General features: G+C 39.8%; 1 protein-coding gene across 11 annotated transcripts in view; it reads right to left on the bottom strand.

The window, feature by feature from the left end:
- The window catches only part of STARD13 (StAR related lipid transfer domain containing 13), a 508,432-nt gene that overhangs the window by 33,511 nt on the left and 455,856 nt on the right, over positions 1-19,065 (bottom strand). For all 11 annotated transcript variants that reach the window (XM_078070466.1, XM_078070463.1, XM_078070464.1 and 8 more), the window contains one exon: positions 1,646-1,709. In XM_078070466.1, coding sequence (XP_077926592.1) covers positions 1,646-1,709 — 64 coding nt within the window. The remainder of the gene's footprint in view (positions 1-1,645; positions 1,710-19,065) is intronic.

The following is a 19,065-nucleotide window of genomic DNA, read 5'->3' as shown; positions in this document are numbered from 1 at the left end:
CCCACAAATGGCATTTGGGCCCATCTCACATACGGGTTTCTGAAAAGCTGGTGATAGGGTGAGAATCCAATCACTCCGCTTGGTTGAAGACAAATCATGTCATTAGCTTTTGTCTTCTGTAATACACTGTAGCCACAGATCTGTATAGGAAGCCGTACAGACCAGCCACGCTCCAGACTCACAGGCGTGGCTGTGTTAGTTTTAATAAGAACCATGTGTTACAACCAAAACAACATCTGACCCTCATGCTTCAAATAGTATGTATGCTTCTCAAGGGGTCTATTCAGCCAGGCAGCTGCTGGGACGTTTATTCCCACATTTTTAATTTGTCTTCGGCCTAGACAAATTGCTCATATTTTAATATTTCTCGGGATATTGTTTTTCGCTGTTTTGCCTCATTAGCTTAAATCTTTTGGTTTCTAACTCAAACCCCAAATTGTTTTTAAGTTGAGGTCAACCAAAATTCATTTGCTCCCTCCACCCCCTTTGGGTGCTATTTTAGTACAGAAATTCAAGTTAAGGTTATTTTTAAAGATTAGGTTACTCAGGAGTGACTTAAAATCCATTGGATTTAATGATTTCTCTGTGTAGACCAGGATAAAGAGCACTTTCTTTTGACTCAAAGATGTTTTCTCTGCTTCTTCAAAATATACTGAGGCTCGACTTGTTACATACTGGAGAGGTGAAATGAAAAAAGTAGTTAAGGATCTTAATTCTGAATTTCCTAAAAGGATCAATTCAGTGAGAGAGAGAGGTCTTTCAGCACGGTGGTGGCTATGAGGAGCCTGGGTTTTGGAGTTAGGCATGCCTGAGTTTGAAACCCGGCTCTGCCACTAGCTCAAAGATCATGAACAAATGACAACATGCTCAAGTTTTACTTCCCTTCTCTAGGAAACAGAGAATCCCTACCTCAGTGGATTGAATGAGATCACGCATGGTCAGTACATAACGTAGCTCCTAGAAAACAGTAAGAGCTCAATAAAGTTCAGCTTTACTTCAGAACCGAACTCTCCAGTCTCATTCATACAGACAGAATAGCACATGCGAGTCCTGGAACAGGGAGGGAGCATAGTGACTCTTAAAATGGAATGAAATTCCTTGTGACTAGAGAAAAGTGCACGTGGGCAGGAAGGGTGAGGAGGAGGCAGGCTCAGCATCTTGTTGCTACACTCCCTGTCACCCCCTCAAACCCATTATGAAATGATCCTGCCCGAGGATGAGCACATCTTCAAGCGTACTTGGAAATGAAATGCCATTGAAAAGGACGAAGCAGAAGACATTTGGCATGGACCCAGGGGTTTGTCTCTGCATCCTCTTAATCTACGAATTGCTGTGAGTCTGATATGGAGTGGATATTTACAACTAAAGAAACTTCTAAAAGATGACCATAAAGAAGACATGTTATATCTTTATGCAAACACTCTGGTCAAAACTACAGCAAAATGAAATGGTGAAATGAATGGACCTTGGCCTGGGTTTCCAATGGACATATTTATGATGGTTATGATAAGAAGAGATATTTGGAGAACAAACATAGATGATCAGGCATTTCAGAATTTCACTTGGGTTCACGTTGTCTTTAATCTATGAACGCAAGCTTCTTTTGTTAATACAGCCATGATCTTAGCAAGGTGGAGACACCTACCTTTTTCCTTTGGAAGTTCACATCAAGTTTCATTGAGGCACACTTGTTCAATGTATTTAGTCGTCTAAAAAGAAAGAAAAAGGTGATGATTGCTACCACTAATAAACCTAAATTTTCTTTTCAGTTTGATAATTCTCATTTATTGCTAACGAAGCTGAAAGTGCAGAAACAAGAAGTTATATCCCAAGAAAGTACTGCACCTCCTCAAGATGCACTATAGAAGCGCTCCCATTGGTTCTCCAGCCCTCAGACTTGAGAGGACTCTGCCGTGGAGCCTACCAATCCCTGCTCATTCCCTAATCTAAACCCAGTCTTTTCCTGGCTTCCCTTTCCACCATTGTTGGAACCCATGAGCAGTCATTTTAGCCCTGCTCTCATCAGCCCCTCCATTCATTTGCCACCTCAACCAGGTTAGTCCCTAAATTCGGGTCAACTCAACCATCTGTCTTCTCCCCTGCTCTTGGTCTGTTGGGTGTAAATGGAAAAATAACTCAGTGCTGAATTATACGTGCTATAGACTAAATTGTGTCCCCACCAAAACTTGTATGTTGCAACCCTAACCCCATGTGACTGTATGTGGACTAAGAAGTAATTGAGGTTAAATGGGGTCATAGGAAAGAGCCCTGATCCAACAGAATTGGTTCCTTATAAGGGGAGACACCAGAGGGCTCGCTCTCTCTGTCTGCCAAGTGAGAACGCAGTGAGAAGGTGGCTGTCTGCTAGTCAGAAAGAGAGTGCTTACCAGGAACCAAGCCCTGCTGGCACCTTAATCTTGGACTTTCCAGCCTCCAGAACTGTGAGAAAATAAATGTCTGTTGTTTAAGACACCCAGTCCGTGGTATTTTGTTAAGGCAGCCCGTGTTGACGAATAAATACATTTTGATTTTCAGCCTCAGCTGGGCTCCCAAATTTGCTACCCAGCATTCCTTTCATTTTTTTCTCTGGTTGGCTCCCACTCTCAGATTGTGAAAAATATCCCAGTTCCACAACAGAGGACTGAGCTGCTGCTGCCGATGAGAAAGTATAGCTGAGTATAAGCTATTGGACATGAATTCTTGTAATAATCCTTTCTTTCATCACACACACAAAACGGATGTTTCTCTTCTTTTTCAAAGCTAACCCTTTATTTAACCTTGTTTTTGATTTCAGCATCCACCGCTTCATCTGGGACCATGATACCTCATTCATTCCCTTATCTCAGCAGATTCTCTCAACTGCGTTCTTCTCTTTAAGCGTATCCCTGTCTTGAACAAATTGACTAACCAATTAATTAGCTACCTAAATAACCATTATCACACAAACTATTAATTTTCCCTTCAACCCTAAGTTTTTCATCAAGCAACCATGTACCTACCCCAATATTTCCTTCCTTATACTACTCAATCTGCTGAGAACAGTCTCAATTTTGATTCATTCACTCTTCAATCCATTACAATCCAATTTCATGGCATGCTCTTTGCAAATACCTTTACTGTTTTATCTGATTACTTTTTAAACATTATACATATTGAATGCATATGGTTTAAAGAGTCAAACATTACCCCTCCTGTCCTTTTCCGTTTACCTCTCTTTGGAGGCAACTCTTTCACCTGTTTCTTTTTTTGGTGTTTACCTTTGACAACATTGTTTATGCTGTTAGTTCTTGATTTTTCAGTTCAAATCATTATTTATTGACTTTGTTCTATGAATGATGAAGATATTTTTATTTTTTACTACTTATTCCCATCCCTCACCTTCCCCACATTCATACCCTTTATTTTATAATTATAGTTATGTCATAATTTCATAATTTTTTGATAAATCAAGATTCACTGTTTATTATATTTATTATTGACCATGTAAACACTGTTTACATATATATCATACTCTGACTGCTTTGTCTTCTATTCTCAACTTTTCATTACCCCAGGAGTTAATACGCATCCTGTTTGTTTCCTTAGTTTTCAATGTATTTATTCTTAAATTCAAACTCAAACACTTTCTCAGCTATCTAACTCCCTAAGTCATTAATCTATTAATATCTATTAATCTAATTTCTTGGTGATGTCTCTCTCAGAGCCTTCTGACCTGTTCTAGCTGGGGTTTGCTGCCCTTGTTGTTATTTTATTCTATTTTATTTTATTTTACTTTATTTTATTATCATGTGCTGCTCAGATTTCTCAGCACTCAGATTCTCAGATTCTCTTGGAGTATGTTTTCCAATATTCTGGAGCTGAGTTATGAAAGAGGCCAGAGAAACTCAATATTTGGAACGTAAGTAGACTGTCAATGAAGCCCCCATTTTTAATTGAGTGTCCCACCTTCAACTATGCCTGGTGTCCCCCAGCCTAGGGAACTTCTGTTTTAGCCTCTCCAGGAAAGAAACTTCTTATCTTGTGCTGATGGTGGGCAAGAAAAGTCTCCTCGATATAAATTGGGGGGAGTAAATTAAGGGCTCTAGCTACTTCAAAATAGAATTTCAAACAACCCTCTTCTTTTTAAACCTACCTTAAACGTCATTCCCCATTTTGGAGCTTTTTAGGATTATTATGGAACAGACTGAGTTAGTTTATAACTTACTTCACTGACCACTTAGCTTTTATTTCTTGGGCTTGCCAAGTTCTCTACTACATTATTTCTGTTTTTCTGCTTTGAAAATTTTGTAGTTGTGGTGTCTTTCTCCTTTGCTTTTGTAAAGGCATGTCTCTCTAAATCAGTGGGAATTTAGAAAGCAAGAAAATTCAGATGTTCAATTCCCACCTTTGACTGATGACTTTTTTTTTTTTTTTTGTATTCTGGCTATGCATCAGCTTTAAATTTTCAGCTCAATGAGTTTTGGCAATTTTAACTACCCTCAAACAAAGTAAAGAACATTTTTTTTCCATAAGAAAGTTCTCTTGTGCTCCTTTACCATCAGTTCTCCTCACCACCACATCCCCTCCCATCACCCCCAGGGACATCCTCTTTCTGATTTCTGTCGCCCGCCCATAGAATGATCTTGCCAATTCTTGATTATCATAAAAATGGAATCACGTGGTATGCATTTTCGTGTGTCTGGCTTTTTCTAAGTCAACACAGTGTTTTTGAGATTGATCCATTTTGTTGAGTATAGCAGTAATCATTCCCTATAATTGCTGAGCAGTTTTCCACGGTATGAAGATATACAACTGGCTTTGCATACTCTTTTGCTGATGGACATTTAGGCTGTTTCCAGTTTTGACCAATGACTTTTTGTTCATCAAATTTCATATCTTCTTTTTAGCAAAGGCCTATTTGTAGCAGTGGACACTAATTGCCACTTTCCATTCCTTGAAACTCTTCTCTTTGGCATTCAAGATCATGAATTCCCTCATCTCTCTTAACACTGTCTCCTTCCTCTTACCAAGCAGTACTTGCCCCTTAACTATTTATATTTTTTAGAATTTAGACTGTAGTCTTTGCTTTTTACTCTGCATGAGTATACTGAAATATCTTATCCCAGCTTAAATAAATTAGACTATGATGACGCCCAATCCTCTTTCTCTAGCCCAGACACCTCACTTGAGTCCCAGAGTTACATTTCTAACTACTTACTAGTCTCACCCATTTGTGGGGTCCTGCTGGCCCTTCAAACTCAACTTTCAGAACTGAGCTCATCATATTCTCCTTAAAACCTGTTTCTGCTATTTAATGTCTTATCTTGATTAAGAGCAAGTAGGCCACCCAAACTGGAAAATGAAGTCATCCTGACACTCTTCTTTAAGATCTGTATTCATTTGATCACCAAGTCCTGTCAATTATACTTCCTTGACATTTTTGAAGTCTTGCCTCTCCTTTGGCCCTCCTTTGGTGCTTTCTCATCTTTTACCTAAAGTCAGGCAATAATAGCCTCTTAACTGGTTTCACTACCACTTCAAATGCTTCACATTGAAAGCAGTTCTATTTCTCAACTTTTTCTCATGTCACTCATTTATTTAGAAATATTTGATGACTCCCCTCATTTTCAGCCATCTCCAGTTTACCCACTGACTACACATTCATTAGTGTCAAATATAATAAGCAACCCCAGATTAGAAACTGATCATTTAGTCTGAAGCTATCTTTAGCATGGGCTTGGCCTTTGCTCTTATAACTGACAGCCTATCTTTTTGGCCAGTTCCACATGTGTTAACATCACTGCCTAAGAGCTAAGAGTGGTATGTGAGGTAAATTTTATATATATATTCTCACTTGGATATATAATGAGATATATAAGAGCTTAAATAAATGTATGATATGTAAGAGCTTAAATAAGTCCAAGTAGCTCATTTGGCAGCTTTGTAATAGGTTTGTTTAGGTAAGGATTACCCATTATTTATAAAATTTACTTTGCTAATAAACTTGTTCTTCTATTATACTTTGGAAGCACAAACAAACCTTTTTATTCTATGCAAAAGTTTTTGATCTACTACATATACAAAAGCCATCAAAGGGTTCATCCTTTATATACCACATACCTGAATATGCTTTATACTTTCTGACACAAATAGGAAGTTCATTTATCATTTTTTTAAAGCTAGAGACTCAAACTAAATTTGACTATGTAGCTTTAGGTCCTTTTATCTCCCCTAAACTCAGATATTTGCTGGCACCTTAAGAATTGCTCCTCTACTTGGAGAAAATATTTGCAAAACCTGCATCTCATAAAGGACTTGTATCCAGAATAAAGAACTCCATAATAAATTCCATAATAAGTCAAAAAATCTGATTTTAAAAATGTGCAAAATATTTGAACATACACTTCTAAAAGAAGATATTCAAATGGCTAATAAGCACATGAAAAGATGCTTAACATCAGTAATCATGGAAGAAATGCAAATTAAAATAATAAGACACCACTACATACACTGGAATGCCTAAATTAAAAACACTGACAATACTAAGTTTTAGCAAAGACATAGAACCACTGAAACTTCCAAAGGATACAGCCTCTTTGAAAAATAATTTGGAAATTTCTTATAAATTATTCTTAGCATTGGACCTAGCAATTCTACTCTTAGTTATTTATATCCAAGATAAAATAAATCACACATCCATACAAAGACCTGTACTTGAATGTTCATAGCAGATTTGTTCAGAAAATAACCAAAAAGTAGAAATAACCCAAAGGTCCCTTAACTGGCAAATGGAAATAAAAATTGTGGTATATACATATAATGAAATATTCAACAATATAAAGGCACTGATTACTGATACATGCAACAAAATGGATGAGTCTCAGAGGCATTATGTTAAGTGAAAGAACACAGACACAAAGAGCATATACCCCATAATTGCATTTATACAAAATTTTAGAGAAGGTAGACCTGTAGTGACAGAAAACAGTTCAGTGGTTGCCAAATGCCAGCAATATAGAACTTTTTGAGATAATGGAAATGTTCTGTATCATGATTGTGGTGATAGTTACATAACTATATATTTGACAAAATTCATCAAGTTGTATATTTTAAGTTGGTGATTTTTATTGAATGTATATTATACTTCAATAAAGCTGAATAAAAAGTACTGTGAGTAACATCAGTGGGAATGGTGGAATAAAAATCTCTAACTCTCTGGGCCTCTATAAAAGCAAGAAGAATATTGGCAATAATTGTCAAAATCAACTTTTGAAGAACTCTGGAAATTAATGAAGGCTTGAGACAATCCAAGTACTGTCTATTTAAGAAAAATGGCTGAATCTATGTAAGAACAGTGAGACTTGAGGCATCTGAACTTGTCCTATTCTCATGTTTCTTTTCTCAGTTCTTCAGAAGCATTGAAAAACAACAGCATCACAATCAGAGTAGCTGTGAAAACTGACAGCCTAGAAGCCACTGGAGAGGGCAGAATGGGTTTGGCTCCCCAAAAGCTCCATTATTAAAGAACTGTCATTATCTGAGCTGTCTGGCAATTCCCTGAATGCCCCCATTCATAGGACTTATCTTCATTTAACCTGACTCTGAGCTCATCACTGAGAACAGTTTTTTTTTCCTAGGGTGTTTGTCAAAAACAATCAGTGGCAATTATTTAACATCACATCTGCCTGAAATGGTGATAACATTTGGGCAAAGATATGAACCAAAAGAAATAAAAAGAATAGCTGTAGGAATGAGATGTCAATAGGGGACTTAGAAAAGTTCTAACATATTCTTAGGAATCTAGAAGGCCAAGCACATATGCAGAACTGTGTGCATACCTGGAAAAGGCATGAGAAGGTCCTAATTTCTCACCTCTGTCTGGCACTGGTGATCTGCACAAGTAGGAAATAAAGGCTAAGGCAGAGTTATCAACTTCCTGCTAGAGCATTAAAACCATAGCCAAATATGCACAAGGAGCCCTTGGCAAAGCTGGGAGACATACTGGTTCAAGGCACTTAAGGAAATCTCTGTCTAATCATTTGCTGACCCTCTACTCTAACCAAGTAGAGACTTCAGTGGTAATATATTGCAAAGGATTCAGATTTTAGAGAATTAGTTGAGGAAAGTTACTAAATAACAGCAACAACAACAAACCTTGGGGAGAGGGGGGTTTGATTTTGAGAGTTGCTACATTATAATGTTAAAAATGTCTGATATTAAGTGAAAAATTACAAGACAACAAACCGACTCTAAAGTTTAGATGGAGAGGCAAAAGATCCAGAAAAGCCAACGTAATATTGAAGCAGAAAAAGAAAGAAGCAGGAAAAGGCACAGGATTGATACTACCCAACTTCAAGACTTACTATAAAGCTGAAGTAATCCAGACAGTATGATATTGGTAAAAGAATACACAAGTATATCAATAAAATAAAATAAAGAGCCCAGAAATAGGCCCAAACAAGGGTGGGCAACTGATCTGTGACGAAGGAACAAAGGTAATACAAAAGAGAACTGATAGTCTTTCAACAAATTGTATTGAAACAACTGAACATCTACACACCAAAAAAAAAAAAAAAAAAATCCATCTAGACATAGACTTTATACCCTTCACAAAAATTAACTGAAAATGAATCACAGACCTACATGTAAACACAAAATTATAAAACTCCTAGAAGACAACATAGAAGGAAATCTAAATGACCGTAGGTTTGGTGGTCACTTTTTAGATACAACACCAAAGGTATGATCTATAAAATAAATAACTGATAAACTGAACTTCATTAAAATTAAAAACTTCTGCTCTATGAGAGACAATGTCAAATGTGTGAGAAGAAAAGCTATAGACTTGGGGAAAATATTTGCAAAAACATATCTGAAAAAGGACTATTATTTAATATATACAAAGAACTCTTAAAACTCAATAAGAAAACAATCCATTTAAAAAATAGGCAGTCTGAACAGACACTTCACCAAAGATACACAGACGCCAAATAAGCATATAAAAGGATGCTTACCATCATACGTCATTATAGAATTGCACATTAAAATAGCCATGAGATAAACATGGTACACCTATTAGAATGACAAAATTCTCAAACACTGACCACATCAAATGCTAACAAGAATGTGAACAACAGGAATGCTACTTCACTGCTGTTGGGAATGCAAAATGGTACAGCACTTTGGAAGATAGTTTGGTAGTTTCTTACTGCCAAACATACTCTTATCATAGGATTGAGCAATCACACTCCTTGATATTTATCCAAATGAGTTGAAAACTTATGTACACATAAAAACCTGCACAGGAATGTTTCTAGCAGTTTTATTCATAACTGCAAAAACTTGGAAACAACCAGATGTCCTTTAGTAGATGAATGGATAAATTACCTGTAGTACATTCAGACAATGGAATATTACCCAGCGCTAAAAAGAATTGAGCCATCAAGCCACGAAAAGACAGGTTACTAATGAAAGAAGCCAATCTGAGAAGGCTACATACTGTGTGATTCCAACTATAAGACAATCTGGAAAAGGCAAAACTATGGAGACATTAAAAAGATCAGTGGTTGTCAGGAATTAGGAGGGAGGGAGGGCTGAATAGTCAGGGCATAAAGGATTTTCAGGCTGTGCATCTATTTTGTATGGTACTATAATGGTGAATACAAATCATTATACATTTATCAAACCCAGAGAATGTGTAAGACGGAGAGTAAAACCTAACACAAATTATGGACTTTGGGTGATGATGAGGTGTCGCTGTAAGGTCATCAACTGCAATGTCCCACTCTGTGTGGGATGCTGCTAGCGGAGGAGGCTGTGTATGCGTAGGTACAGGGGTAGAGAGGAACTCTCTGTACTTTGTGCTCTATTTTTCTGTGAACTAAAATGGCTCTTTAAAAAGTTTATTTTTAAAAGACATCGTTTTGTTTTATTCACTTAAAAATCATTTTATTTATCCAACTTTGAAATTACTGATGTAAAGTGATCCCATTTCTTTTGCTCTCCATCCACTTGTCCATTAGTTTCTCAATCCTATCTACAAAACTATCATCATCGAAGACATCGTATAAATTCTGGGTACAATTTCAAATATCATACACACAACCATTCAACTCCTCCTTTCAAAATGTATATGTGTATCAGATCAACATGTTGTACACTTTAAATATCTTACAATTTTATTTGTCAAATATGCCTCAATAACGCTGGAAAAAAAATAGCTGATTTGCTAAGATGAAAAAAAAAAAAAGACACAAAGAGAGAAGATACTCTTTATGGTGGCCTGAAACTAGGCAGACAGTTTCAGCATGGTGTAGCATCAGCCTGTGATTTATCTTGCACAAGGTAAAATAAACAATGCCTAAACTCTGCAAGAATACAAAACAGATGAAACACACATCCCGGAGAGATGTAAATGCCTTTTTAAGGACTGGCTGCTTCAGGTAAAAGAACATGTCAAATAACAGAAGTATTCAGAGCACTTTATCAAAACCCCTGTGAAATTCTGCTATGAATAAAGCCAGTCTGCATTCAGGACAAGTATTCAGCATCAGTATTTGTTTACCTCTAACTTATTGTTAAATAATAGAAAACCCTTCAGATAATCTGAGTTGGTCTAGCACTGGTTTCCTGAAAAACTAGTCCTGCATGAATAATAATTTTGATTATAAAATTTATTTTATTTGCTGCATGAACAGTGTATCTTCCACTGGATTAGAGCCTCTTTTGAGGCAGAAACTATAATTTATTCTTCTAATCCACCTTAGGCCTAACAGGAAATTTCATACATGGTAGTTTCAGTAGGTTTTTCTTTCTTAACCGAACATACTTTTTTATATAGGTCCAATCAGTGATGGATTTTAAGTGGGTCGTAATAGACTTTGTACAGTCAGAATAACAGAATTATTCTCCCCCACTGAATATGACAGGCTAAGGACTGCATCTTATTTGCATCCCTAATGCCTAGCACAGGCCCTGGCTAGAGCGAATCCTCTCAGTAAATGTTTGCTAAAGAAACTTTAGAGCTTGGCAGACTCTAGGGACAATTTGGTCTGATGAAGAGAATTTTCGGATGAAGAGAATAAGTATCTGAGAGAACCACCTGTTAGAGGGAGCCACACATTAGTAGCAGTGGAGCTAGGACTTCTTCCTGCCAGTAATTTCTCTGCTCCTGCCTACCCAAGAAGAATTGTAGTGGGGCCTGGAAAATGAGAGCATAGCCCTGTTGCTAACACAGGCTATTCAAAAACGGCAGTTTCCTTCCCCTGTCCTTTTTCTCCATGGAAAGAGAAAACCCAGTACACATGATGAAGCCTGTCCACTCTGCGCTTTGAGCAAACTGGATTTCTGTGTTAAGATAAGCAAAGCAGTTTGAACTTTTTAGAAGAAATGTCACAACGATATCGCTGCCAGAACCTGTTAATTTCTACTGTTGTCTTCAGAATCCTTAAGAAGTGCTAATCCATTAGGAAGGGGAAATAGAAATCTCATTTTAAGAGTGAAACCTGAGGTTCTGATGGTAAAGTTAATAAGAAAAAAAAGAAGTCAAAACTCGTTCATCCAATGGTGTACTATGTAACAGGAACAAGGGGAGGTGCTGGGCACACAGAGGTGACCAGGCTGTGGTCCCTGCCCTTGCAGACCTCACAGTCCTGTGTGTGATATAAATATGACAAATAGGAGAAGAAGCAACTCACTTCCTGAGTGCATAAGGACAAAACCTCCCAGAGGAGAGAATATTTGAGCAAGCCTGTGAAGGACTAAGAGAAATTTGCTGCCTAGGCTAAAAGAATTACAGGCAAAGCAGACAGACATTAAATAGCATGCTTTAGTCTAGGAATTGCAAGTATGTGAGTGGGAATGTCTGCAGAGAAAGGCAGGGGCTAGATCACAAAGGACCAAAATGAATACATCAAGAGCAATCTCGGCGAGGGGGAGCTCCTGAAGGATCTTTGACAGAAGAGTAACGTAATTACATCGCACGTTACAAACATAAGTGGTGGCGGGAGATGGAGAATGAGCTGAAGAACAATTAGGACACGTTTACGATAGTGTGGGTGAGAGATGGCAATGAGAAGAAGGGAGTCAGAGCAGATGAAGATTTTGGTCTTCGATGTGGAAGCTGCGGAGGATGGGGAAGAGAGGACAACTCCCAGATTTCAGGCTTTGTCATTGTGCCACCGAATACAGAAAACAGTCACTTAGGGAAGTTGGTAGAGAGCTGGTGTTAAATTTTAGGGCCTTTATGACATCCAGACCCACTTGGGAATGGTGGGCAGAGAGACGATATACACAGAAGATATACAGTAATTGAGCCAACCGTCCAGAGAGAATTCAAACCCTGGAAACTCCAGTGTGTAAGGCATGGGCCAATGAGGAGAAGCCAAGCTCGGAGAAGGTAAGAGGTCAACAGAACTAGCTGAAGGCTGAATCCAAGAAGCCATAGAATGAACATTATGGAAAGGAGGGAGTAATGGTTAACTGTGCCAAATATTTATGGAAAAGTAAGTGATATAATATACAACTTAAAATGTGCCTTTTAGATTTAGCAGTTAGCCAGGGCAGTTTTAGAGAAGCCTGAGGGAAGAGAGCTGAGGGGCCAGCGGACCCTGATAAAGTTAGGCCATGGACATAGAGTGTTCTTTTAAGAAGTCTAGCTAAGAAAGAGAGATGTGGGGTATTTTGTGGAGAAAAGGAATAATCTATCATCACAGAATATTTTCTTTACATGTAGAAGCAATAAAATAATTTGTGGACAGACAGGTTCTTTTCTTCCAGGTTCCAGTTCAAATTAACACACATTTACTGAATTCCTGCTCAGCACAAGGCCACAAAGCACCCACGCTACACCACTGAATAAAATTCAATCCTTACTATGGAGCATCTAGAAGCTGGTAGAATGCATCGATCCCCAGCTAACCAGAACCAGAATGGGGCGGTGATCGGCATCAAATCGAGGGGTGCATAGACTGCTCTGAGCACACAGGAGGAAGACCCCGAGAGAGAGCGCGCAGAAGGACAGGACCCAGGGGCCACGCCGAAGAAGCAGGAAAAGGCACAGCAGCGTGCTTGCTGGGAGGGCTGGGGATCTGTGAGCAGAACATGCGCCAGGAGGATCTGAGGGTGACAGGACGGTGGTCTGGGCGTGTCTGAGAGGACTCTTCCACTTCTACTTTAACAGAGGCCTGTCTGGGAGACACAGAAGGCCCTCTGCCTGTGGACAAAGCAACAAAACCCTTCCCGTCCTCACATTTTAGATTCTGATTTTACAGTTCAACTACCAGACTTAGACTGGTCCTGAGGTCTCCCGTGCTGATTTAACGGCCAGGTTCCTGTGATATTTCTAATATTCCTGCCAAAGCCACAAGAAGAGTAATAAGCAAAGGTACACATTCATCTCCAACATGCGATTCTGATTAAAGCCTGCAGCCTGAACTTCTCACCCTCCACTGAAGTATCAGGGGCTAATGGTATCTGGCCCTGTCTGCTAAGGAGTGTTCTGGGCGTGGCGCTCAAAGGCCTTCAGAAACAAAGTCACCGGAGACTCGGGAGACTCCTCCTGACCCAGGGATCAAAGGCAAGGGGAGCGGAGCTTCTCCTCTGCAGACAGGGGCGCAGGGCCTGGGAAAGGTCTCCCTGCTGCCCGGGGAGTTTACAAAACAGACTGCAGAGCTGGATGGAGAGCTATGCGGGTCCGACAACTCTGGTATGTAACCCAGCAAGGGCGGGGCCTTTCAGAAATCACAGGCCATCCAGTGGGAGGGTTTATGGTGTCTGGGGGGAGAAAAGAGTGTAGTCAGAAGCCCACAAGTGGCTGTCCCTGAGCCACTACTGAGTCCGTGAAGGCTGTGCCTCTGCTCTGCTGAGCTTTTCACTCTAGCTGTTCTCCGATCAAGAGGTCACGCTACTGCGGAAAGGCTGACCTCTCTTCCAGACCAGAAACGCATGGGCAACTGTGCCTGGATATTAGCTGGCGTGTGGGAGGAAAACAGTTAAGCACAGACAGAGATCTAGCTACAGGAAGAAAATGAAGTATGTGTACATGTGTGTGGAACGGTGGGATTTGTAAAATATATTTTTTTAATTGAGATATAACTGACATGTAACATTGTGTTCGTTTTAGGTGTGTGACCTAATGATTTGATGTCTGTGTATATTGCAAAATGATCACCAGGATGTCTAGTCAACATCCACAGCCACACATCATTACTTTGTTTATCTCATAATGAGAACGTTTTAGGATTTAGTCTCTTAGCAACTTTCAAATATACAATACAGTATCGTTGATTCTGGTCACCAGGTTGCACACTACATCCCCAGAAAAATAATTTTATATAAGCTATAGGTTCTATTGATCAAGGTTTCAAGGAAGAGTGTGAGACCCACTGAAAAATCAACAAGCTTCAACGGCCACAGTGGCCCAAGAGTAAAGAACTTAAAAAAAAAAAAGTGCAGGTTTTCTTGGACTTCCTTAGTTTGCAGGATTTCAGACACATTTTAAATTCACATACACCTGCATTGGAAAAACCAGATGGGGTGTCCTTAGCCTTTAAGTGTTTACAACGACTGCCTCTAATCCAGATAATTTCTCTAGTGAGAACTGGTCCAAGTTGAAGCAAGGGTCACAACCAGCGATTTCTCTGAGAGGTTCAAAGGTGAAAAGCAGAACACAAACAGGCCGGGGTAACTGGAAGGTTGGAGTGCTCACTCCGGGCCCTGGGGTTGTCTCTGGGCTCCTTCCCTGCCTGCCTCCTGGATATGGACTCTTACTGTCCAGTCGTGGTCCTCTTCTGCTCTCCCTGCTGTCCCTGGGTGACCTCACACCCTCTCAGGACCTTCCTACCCGTATGTGTGGATGACTCTGTATCTCTGTCTCCAGCTGAGGTCCCTGGCCAGACCTGCACACCCACCTCATATTGGACATCTCCTCCGGGTCCCAGTCCTCCAGGCACCTCAGCTCAACACACCTTCCCCTGCTCAGACCCAGGCCAGACTCCATAGCTGCCCCCTGCCTCAGAAAGGGGCATCACCACCCCCAGCTGCTCAAACCAAGGGGAGTCTGGTCACCCTTACTTCTGAACTACAACAATACTAGTAACACCTCTTATTCTTAGGGCCTTGTGAAGATGAAATGAGACCAATGTAAAGAGCTTAGTATGCTACTAAGCAATGGTAGTAAGCACTCACTAAATGTTAGCCATTGTCATCTATTATTTATCTGGCAAAGGAAGGCACTTTTAAAAACATTAGTGTTTTTAATAATGCAACACAAAATATCTAATATAGATCAAATATATATGTAATTAAAAATATAAACTCTCCCCTCAAATTGCTGTCCTATTTTGTAGTTTCTTGTGTATTCTTCCTGAAAGTTTATACACATAGAAGTCATTTTGAGTAGCTGGTTGGGAAAGGTTACATAAAAGGCCATTTTAAAATACAAGGACCATATATATTTTTTCGTGTGTGTGTGTGTGTGTGTGTGTGTAAAATCCCCTATCTCTGACTCTGCCATGTCTGTACCTGTCTATATCCTGGGTTCATAGTAGAGGTGGGGGTAAGGATAAAGATGTCTTTCCTGCACATTAACTTAGTTTAAAAAAAAAAAAGCTAAAAGTTCAAAAGAGACATATCAAAATTTCATGTGTTCTTGTCTGGGTAATCCCTACTGGCCTTTTAGGGTCATTTTTCCAAGAAGCCCTCTCTGAAACCCCTTCCCCTGCATCTGTACTTCTAGTGATCATATCATTTGTTCAAGTGAATCATAATTTACTCATTTCTCAACCCTGGCACAACTGGCATTTGAGGCCAGACAATTCTTGGCTGTGGGGGCTACCCTGCATATTGTAGGAGGCTTGGCGGCATCCCTGACCTCCATCCACTAGATGCTGGTAGCATGGCCCAGTTGTGATGAGCAAAAATATGTCCCCGGATGTTGAGAGGGGAACAAAAGGCTCCTCCCCTTCCAGGTTGAGACCACTTCATTAGCCTGAGACCTCGGGTGAGGATTCTGGCTTATTGGTCTCTGTAGCAAAGAGGCCTGAAGAGACAGCCTTGGTGAACCTAGCTGAAGGAGCAAATGAGAAGGGCCTGCTACTCTCCTGAGAGTAAACCAGATCTAATCTCTTCACAAAAGAACCAATGTGCTTTCAACTCTTACTTTAATTATTATTATTTTTAAATATGGAGTTCCATGAAGAATAAGGTAGAAATACAACCATAATTTCTATTCTTGGGATTTATAAGTCAAACGCAGGAATTCACAGGGCAACAGAGACATCTTTGGAAAAATTAACCTCAAAAAAAGAAATGGAAAGCACTCCAAATTGCATTTCACAAGAAGACCTAAGCTTTCTGTGGAAACTCCAGAAGCAGCATGTCTGACTTTGAATCTTAGCAACGCCATTCACTAGCTGTAAGTGGGCCAATTATTTTAAACCTCTGTTCCTCAGTTTCCTTGTCTGTAAAATGGGAATCACATTAGGTTAGAGCCTATTTTATAAGGTTGTTATGAGAAGTAAATAACTAAATATTTGTAGAATCCTTAGAGTGGTACTCAGTAGATAACAAGCACTTTGTGTTTTTTTAAAAAATAAAATCACTGCTTACTGGATCTGTATTTTTTTTATAGCTCAGAATTTTAAAGTTGGAAGTGACAATGATTATTATGTAACCCCCTATACCTTTCCCTCAATGATGTGTCCAAGGTTTTAGCCCAGTTGTCATATATCATTCTATGACATAACATAATATATAATACTGTACATTTTATGTGATAAATATTCTAAAAGAGAAAATACCTAAAATATATATCAATATTCATAAAGACTACCATTATTTATTATTATTGTTATTTAACATACTCAAAGATGTGCGTTTGTGTGTAGAGGTAAATCATAAATATCGTTTTTGTCAGCACTCTCCTCCACCAGCTCCCCTGACCCAGATGAAAACCATGGTCATTAATTATCCTTTTAAATACAAAGGGCAATGATAGATGCACTCTAGAATCCTAATCAATTCCATATCTCCCTGAAATGGTACTGAACAAGGTAATGCCCTACTTTTTAACACAATACAATTAACTAGTAGTTATTAACAACATAAGTTATGTGGATGGTTTATTGGCCTAATATTAAATTAGAAATTCACAGATCACCTTGAACATCAAGGCCCTATACTATCAATCTGAGCGAATATCGCAAATCAAAATGCGAATAGAACATATTACCTATCCTTAAAAAAATCTCATTTAGGGGCTTTGACTTGCTGCAATTTGCTTGAAAGGTGACAAACTTTGCAAGCTATTTTGACACCTTGGCTATTCCTATGTTCTGATACAGTTAACAGTTTCAATTAGCTCATCTAGGTACTTAGATTTGCAATTAGCTTTTCATTACTCACAGGAGAAAATATTTTTCAATTAAGAATTCTGTCAAAGAACATCAAAACAAAATTATAATTGAGGTCGCTAAAATAAGCAACTGCACGACTCTGACTTGCAATTACAAATGTTTGCAGAGCACCTACCATGTGCTGGCGCTGTCAGAGTTGCAGAAGCAATGGTAAGACCTGGTTGCCAGTCTGGAAGTTCACACCTTCAGCAAAAACAGCAAGCCTGTCTAGTGTTCAAGATCTAAAAACAGGGGGTACACCTCTACGTATTCCAGACCAGGCGTGGGTCTTCCTTGTCATCAACATCCTCAGTACGCTACATTTTTCCAGCCAATCAAAAAGTTAATGCTGCGGGGCGCCTGGGTGGCTCAGTCGTTAAGCGTCTGCCTTCGGCTCAGGTCATGATCTCAGGGTCCTGGGATCGAGCCCCGCATCGGGCTCCCTGCTCTGCGGGGAGCCTGCTTCTCCCTCTCCCACTCCCCCTGCTTGCGTTCCCTCTCTCGCTGTGTCTCTCTCTGTCAAATAAATAAATAAAATCTTAAAAAAAAAAAAAGTTAACGCTGCTCCGCAACCCGCTACATGTAATTAGGACCTAGGACACTAACTGTCTACGTAGGTGAGACACTTCCACAAAACAAAGGTGAATGAAATTCTTGTCGCGGGTAACATTTATAGAAGGCGTTCAGCCCTCTTGTCTTCATTTGTCTACCTGGCAGAAGCTATCTGCCCTCTGGCTATGGTTCCCTTTATGATTCTGCATTAGCTCAGCACTTCAAATATGCATGAGAAATGCGGAGCCCACAAAGCTTCAAAATAAAACAGGAGACCAACTCTATCACTGCATCTGCAATGTACCCACAAGAAAAGGAATAAAATCCCAACCCCTTGCTGCTCTCCAGGCATCAATCATTATATACCATGTGAGTGGGTGAGTGTCCCATTAACCACTCATTGATCTCAAAGTTTTATAAGTGCGGTCATTCCCCTCAGGCTGGAGGTCTTCCTTCTGCTTTCTTTCCACTATTTGCTACATGGGACATCAGTGCCCTGGTGGGACTTGTAATGGAGGGAAAGAAACTGCATACGGGTCCCCTTAGCCAAGCCACCTCCATCTCTGCCTCCGTACCGTGCCTGCTTCCTTTGATCCACCCTGCTGTGACTACTCCTTTGGCCTCTGTTTCACCCACCCCTCCTACGCCCCAAGAATCTCAGCTCCCACACTTCCAGCCAGACACTTTTCTTACTTAATGTTTTTGGAGACACAGCTAATCATAAGAATTATTCCAATTATAACAACCTCCTGCCCCTTTCCCCATTCTTACAGGAGCTGGGCCCCTGTGAAGAACACTGTGCTGTATGACATCACCACACTTATACATGTTTATGCAGCCATACCTTTCGGGGTAGGTCTGCATGGATCCTGCTGTGGGCTGTATCAGAGAGGGGGCACAAGCTCTGCAAAAGAAGGCTTCCTGATTTTTCTGGCTGACACTAATAGTATTACTCAGAACTTTATATCTCTAAATGATTTCACATTCATTGTACTGGGTCATCTCTATAACATGTCTGAAAGGCTTTTTTTTTTTTTTTAAAGAGTAGACTTTGGGGCGGCACCTGGGTGGCTCAGTCAGTTAAGCGTCTGCCTTGGGCTCAGGTCATGATCCCAAGGTCCTGGGATCGAGCGCCAAGTCG

Source organism: Halichoerus grypus, chromosome 4, assembly GCF_964656455.1.
Source record: "Halichoerus grypus chromosome 4, mHalGry1.hap1.1, whole genome shotgun sequence".
Lineage (NCBI taxonomy): Eukaryota > Metazoa > Chordata > Mammalia > Carnivora > Phocidae > Halichoerus > Halichoerus grypus.
Note: the sequence above shows the minus strand (reverse complement) of the source record. Positions and strands in the feature narration are given on the sequence as shown.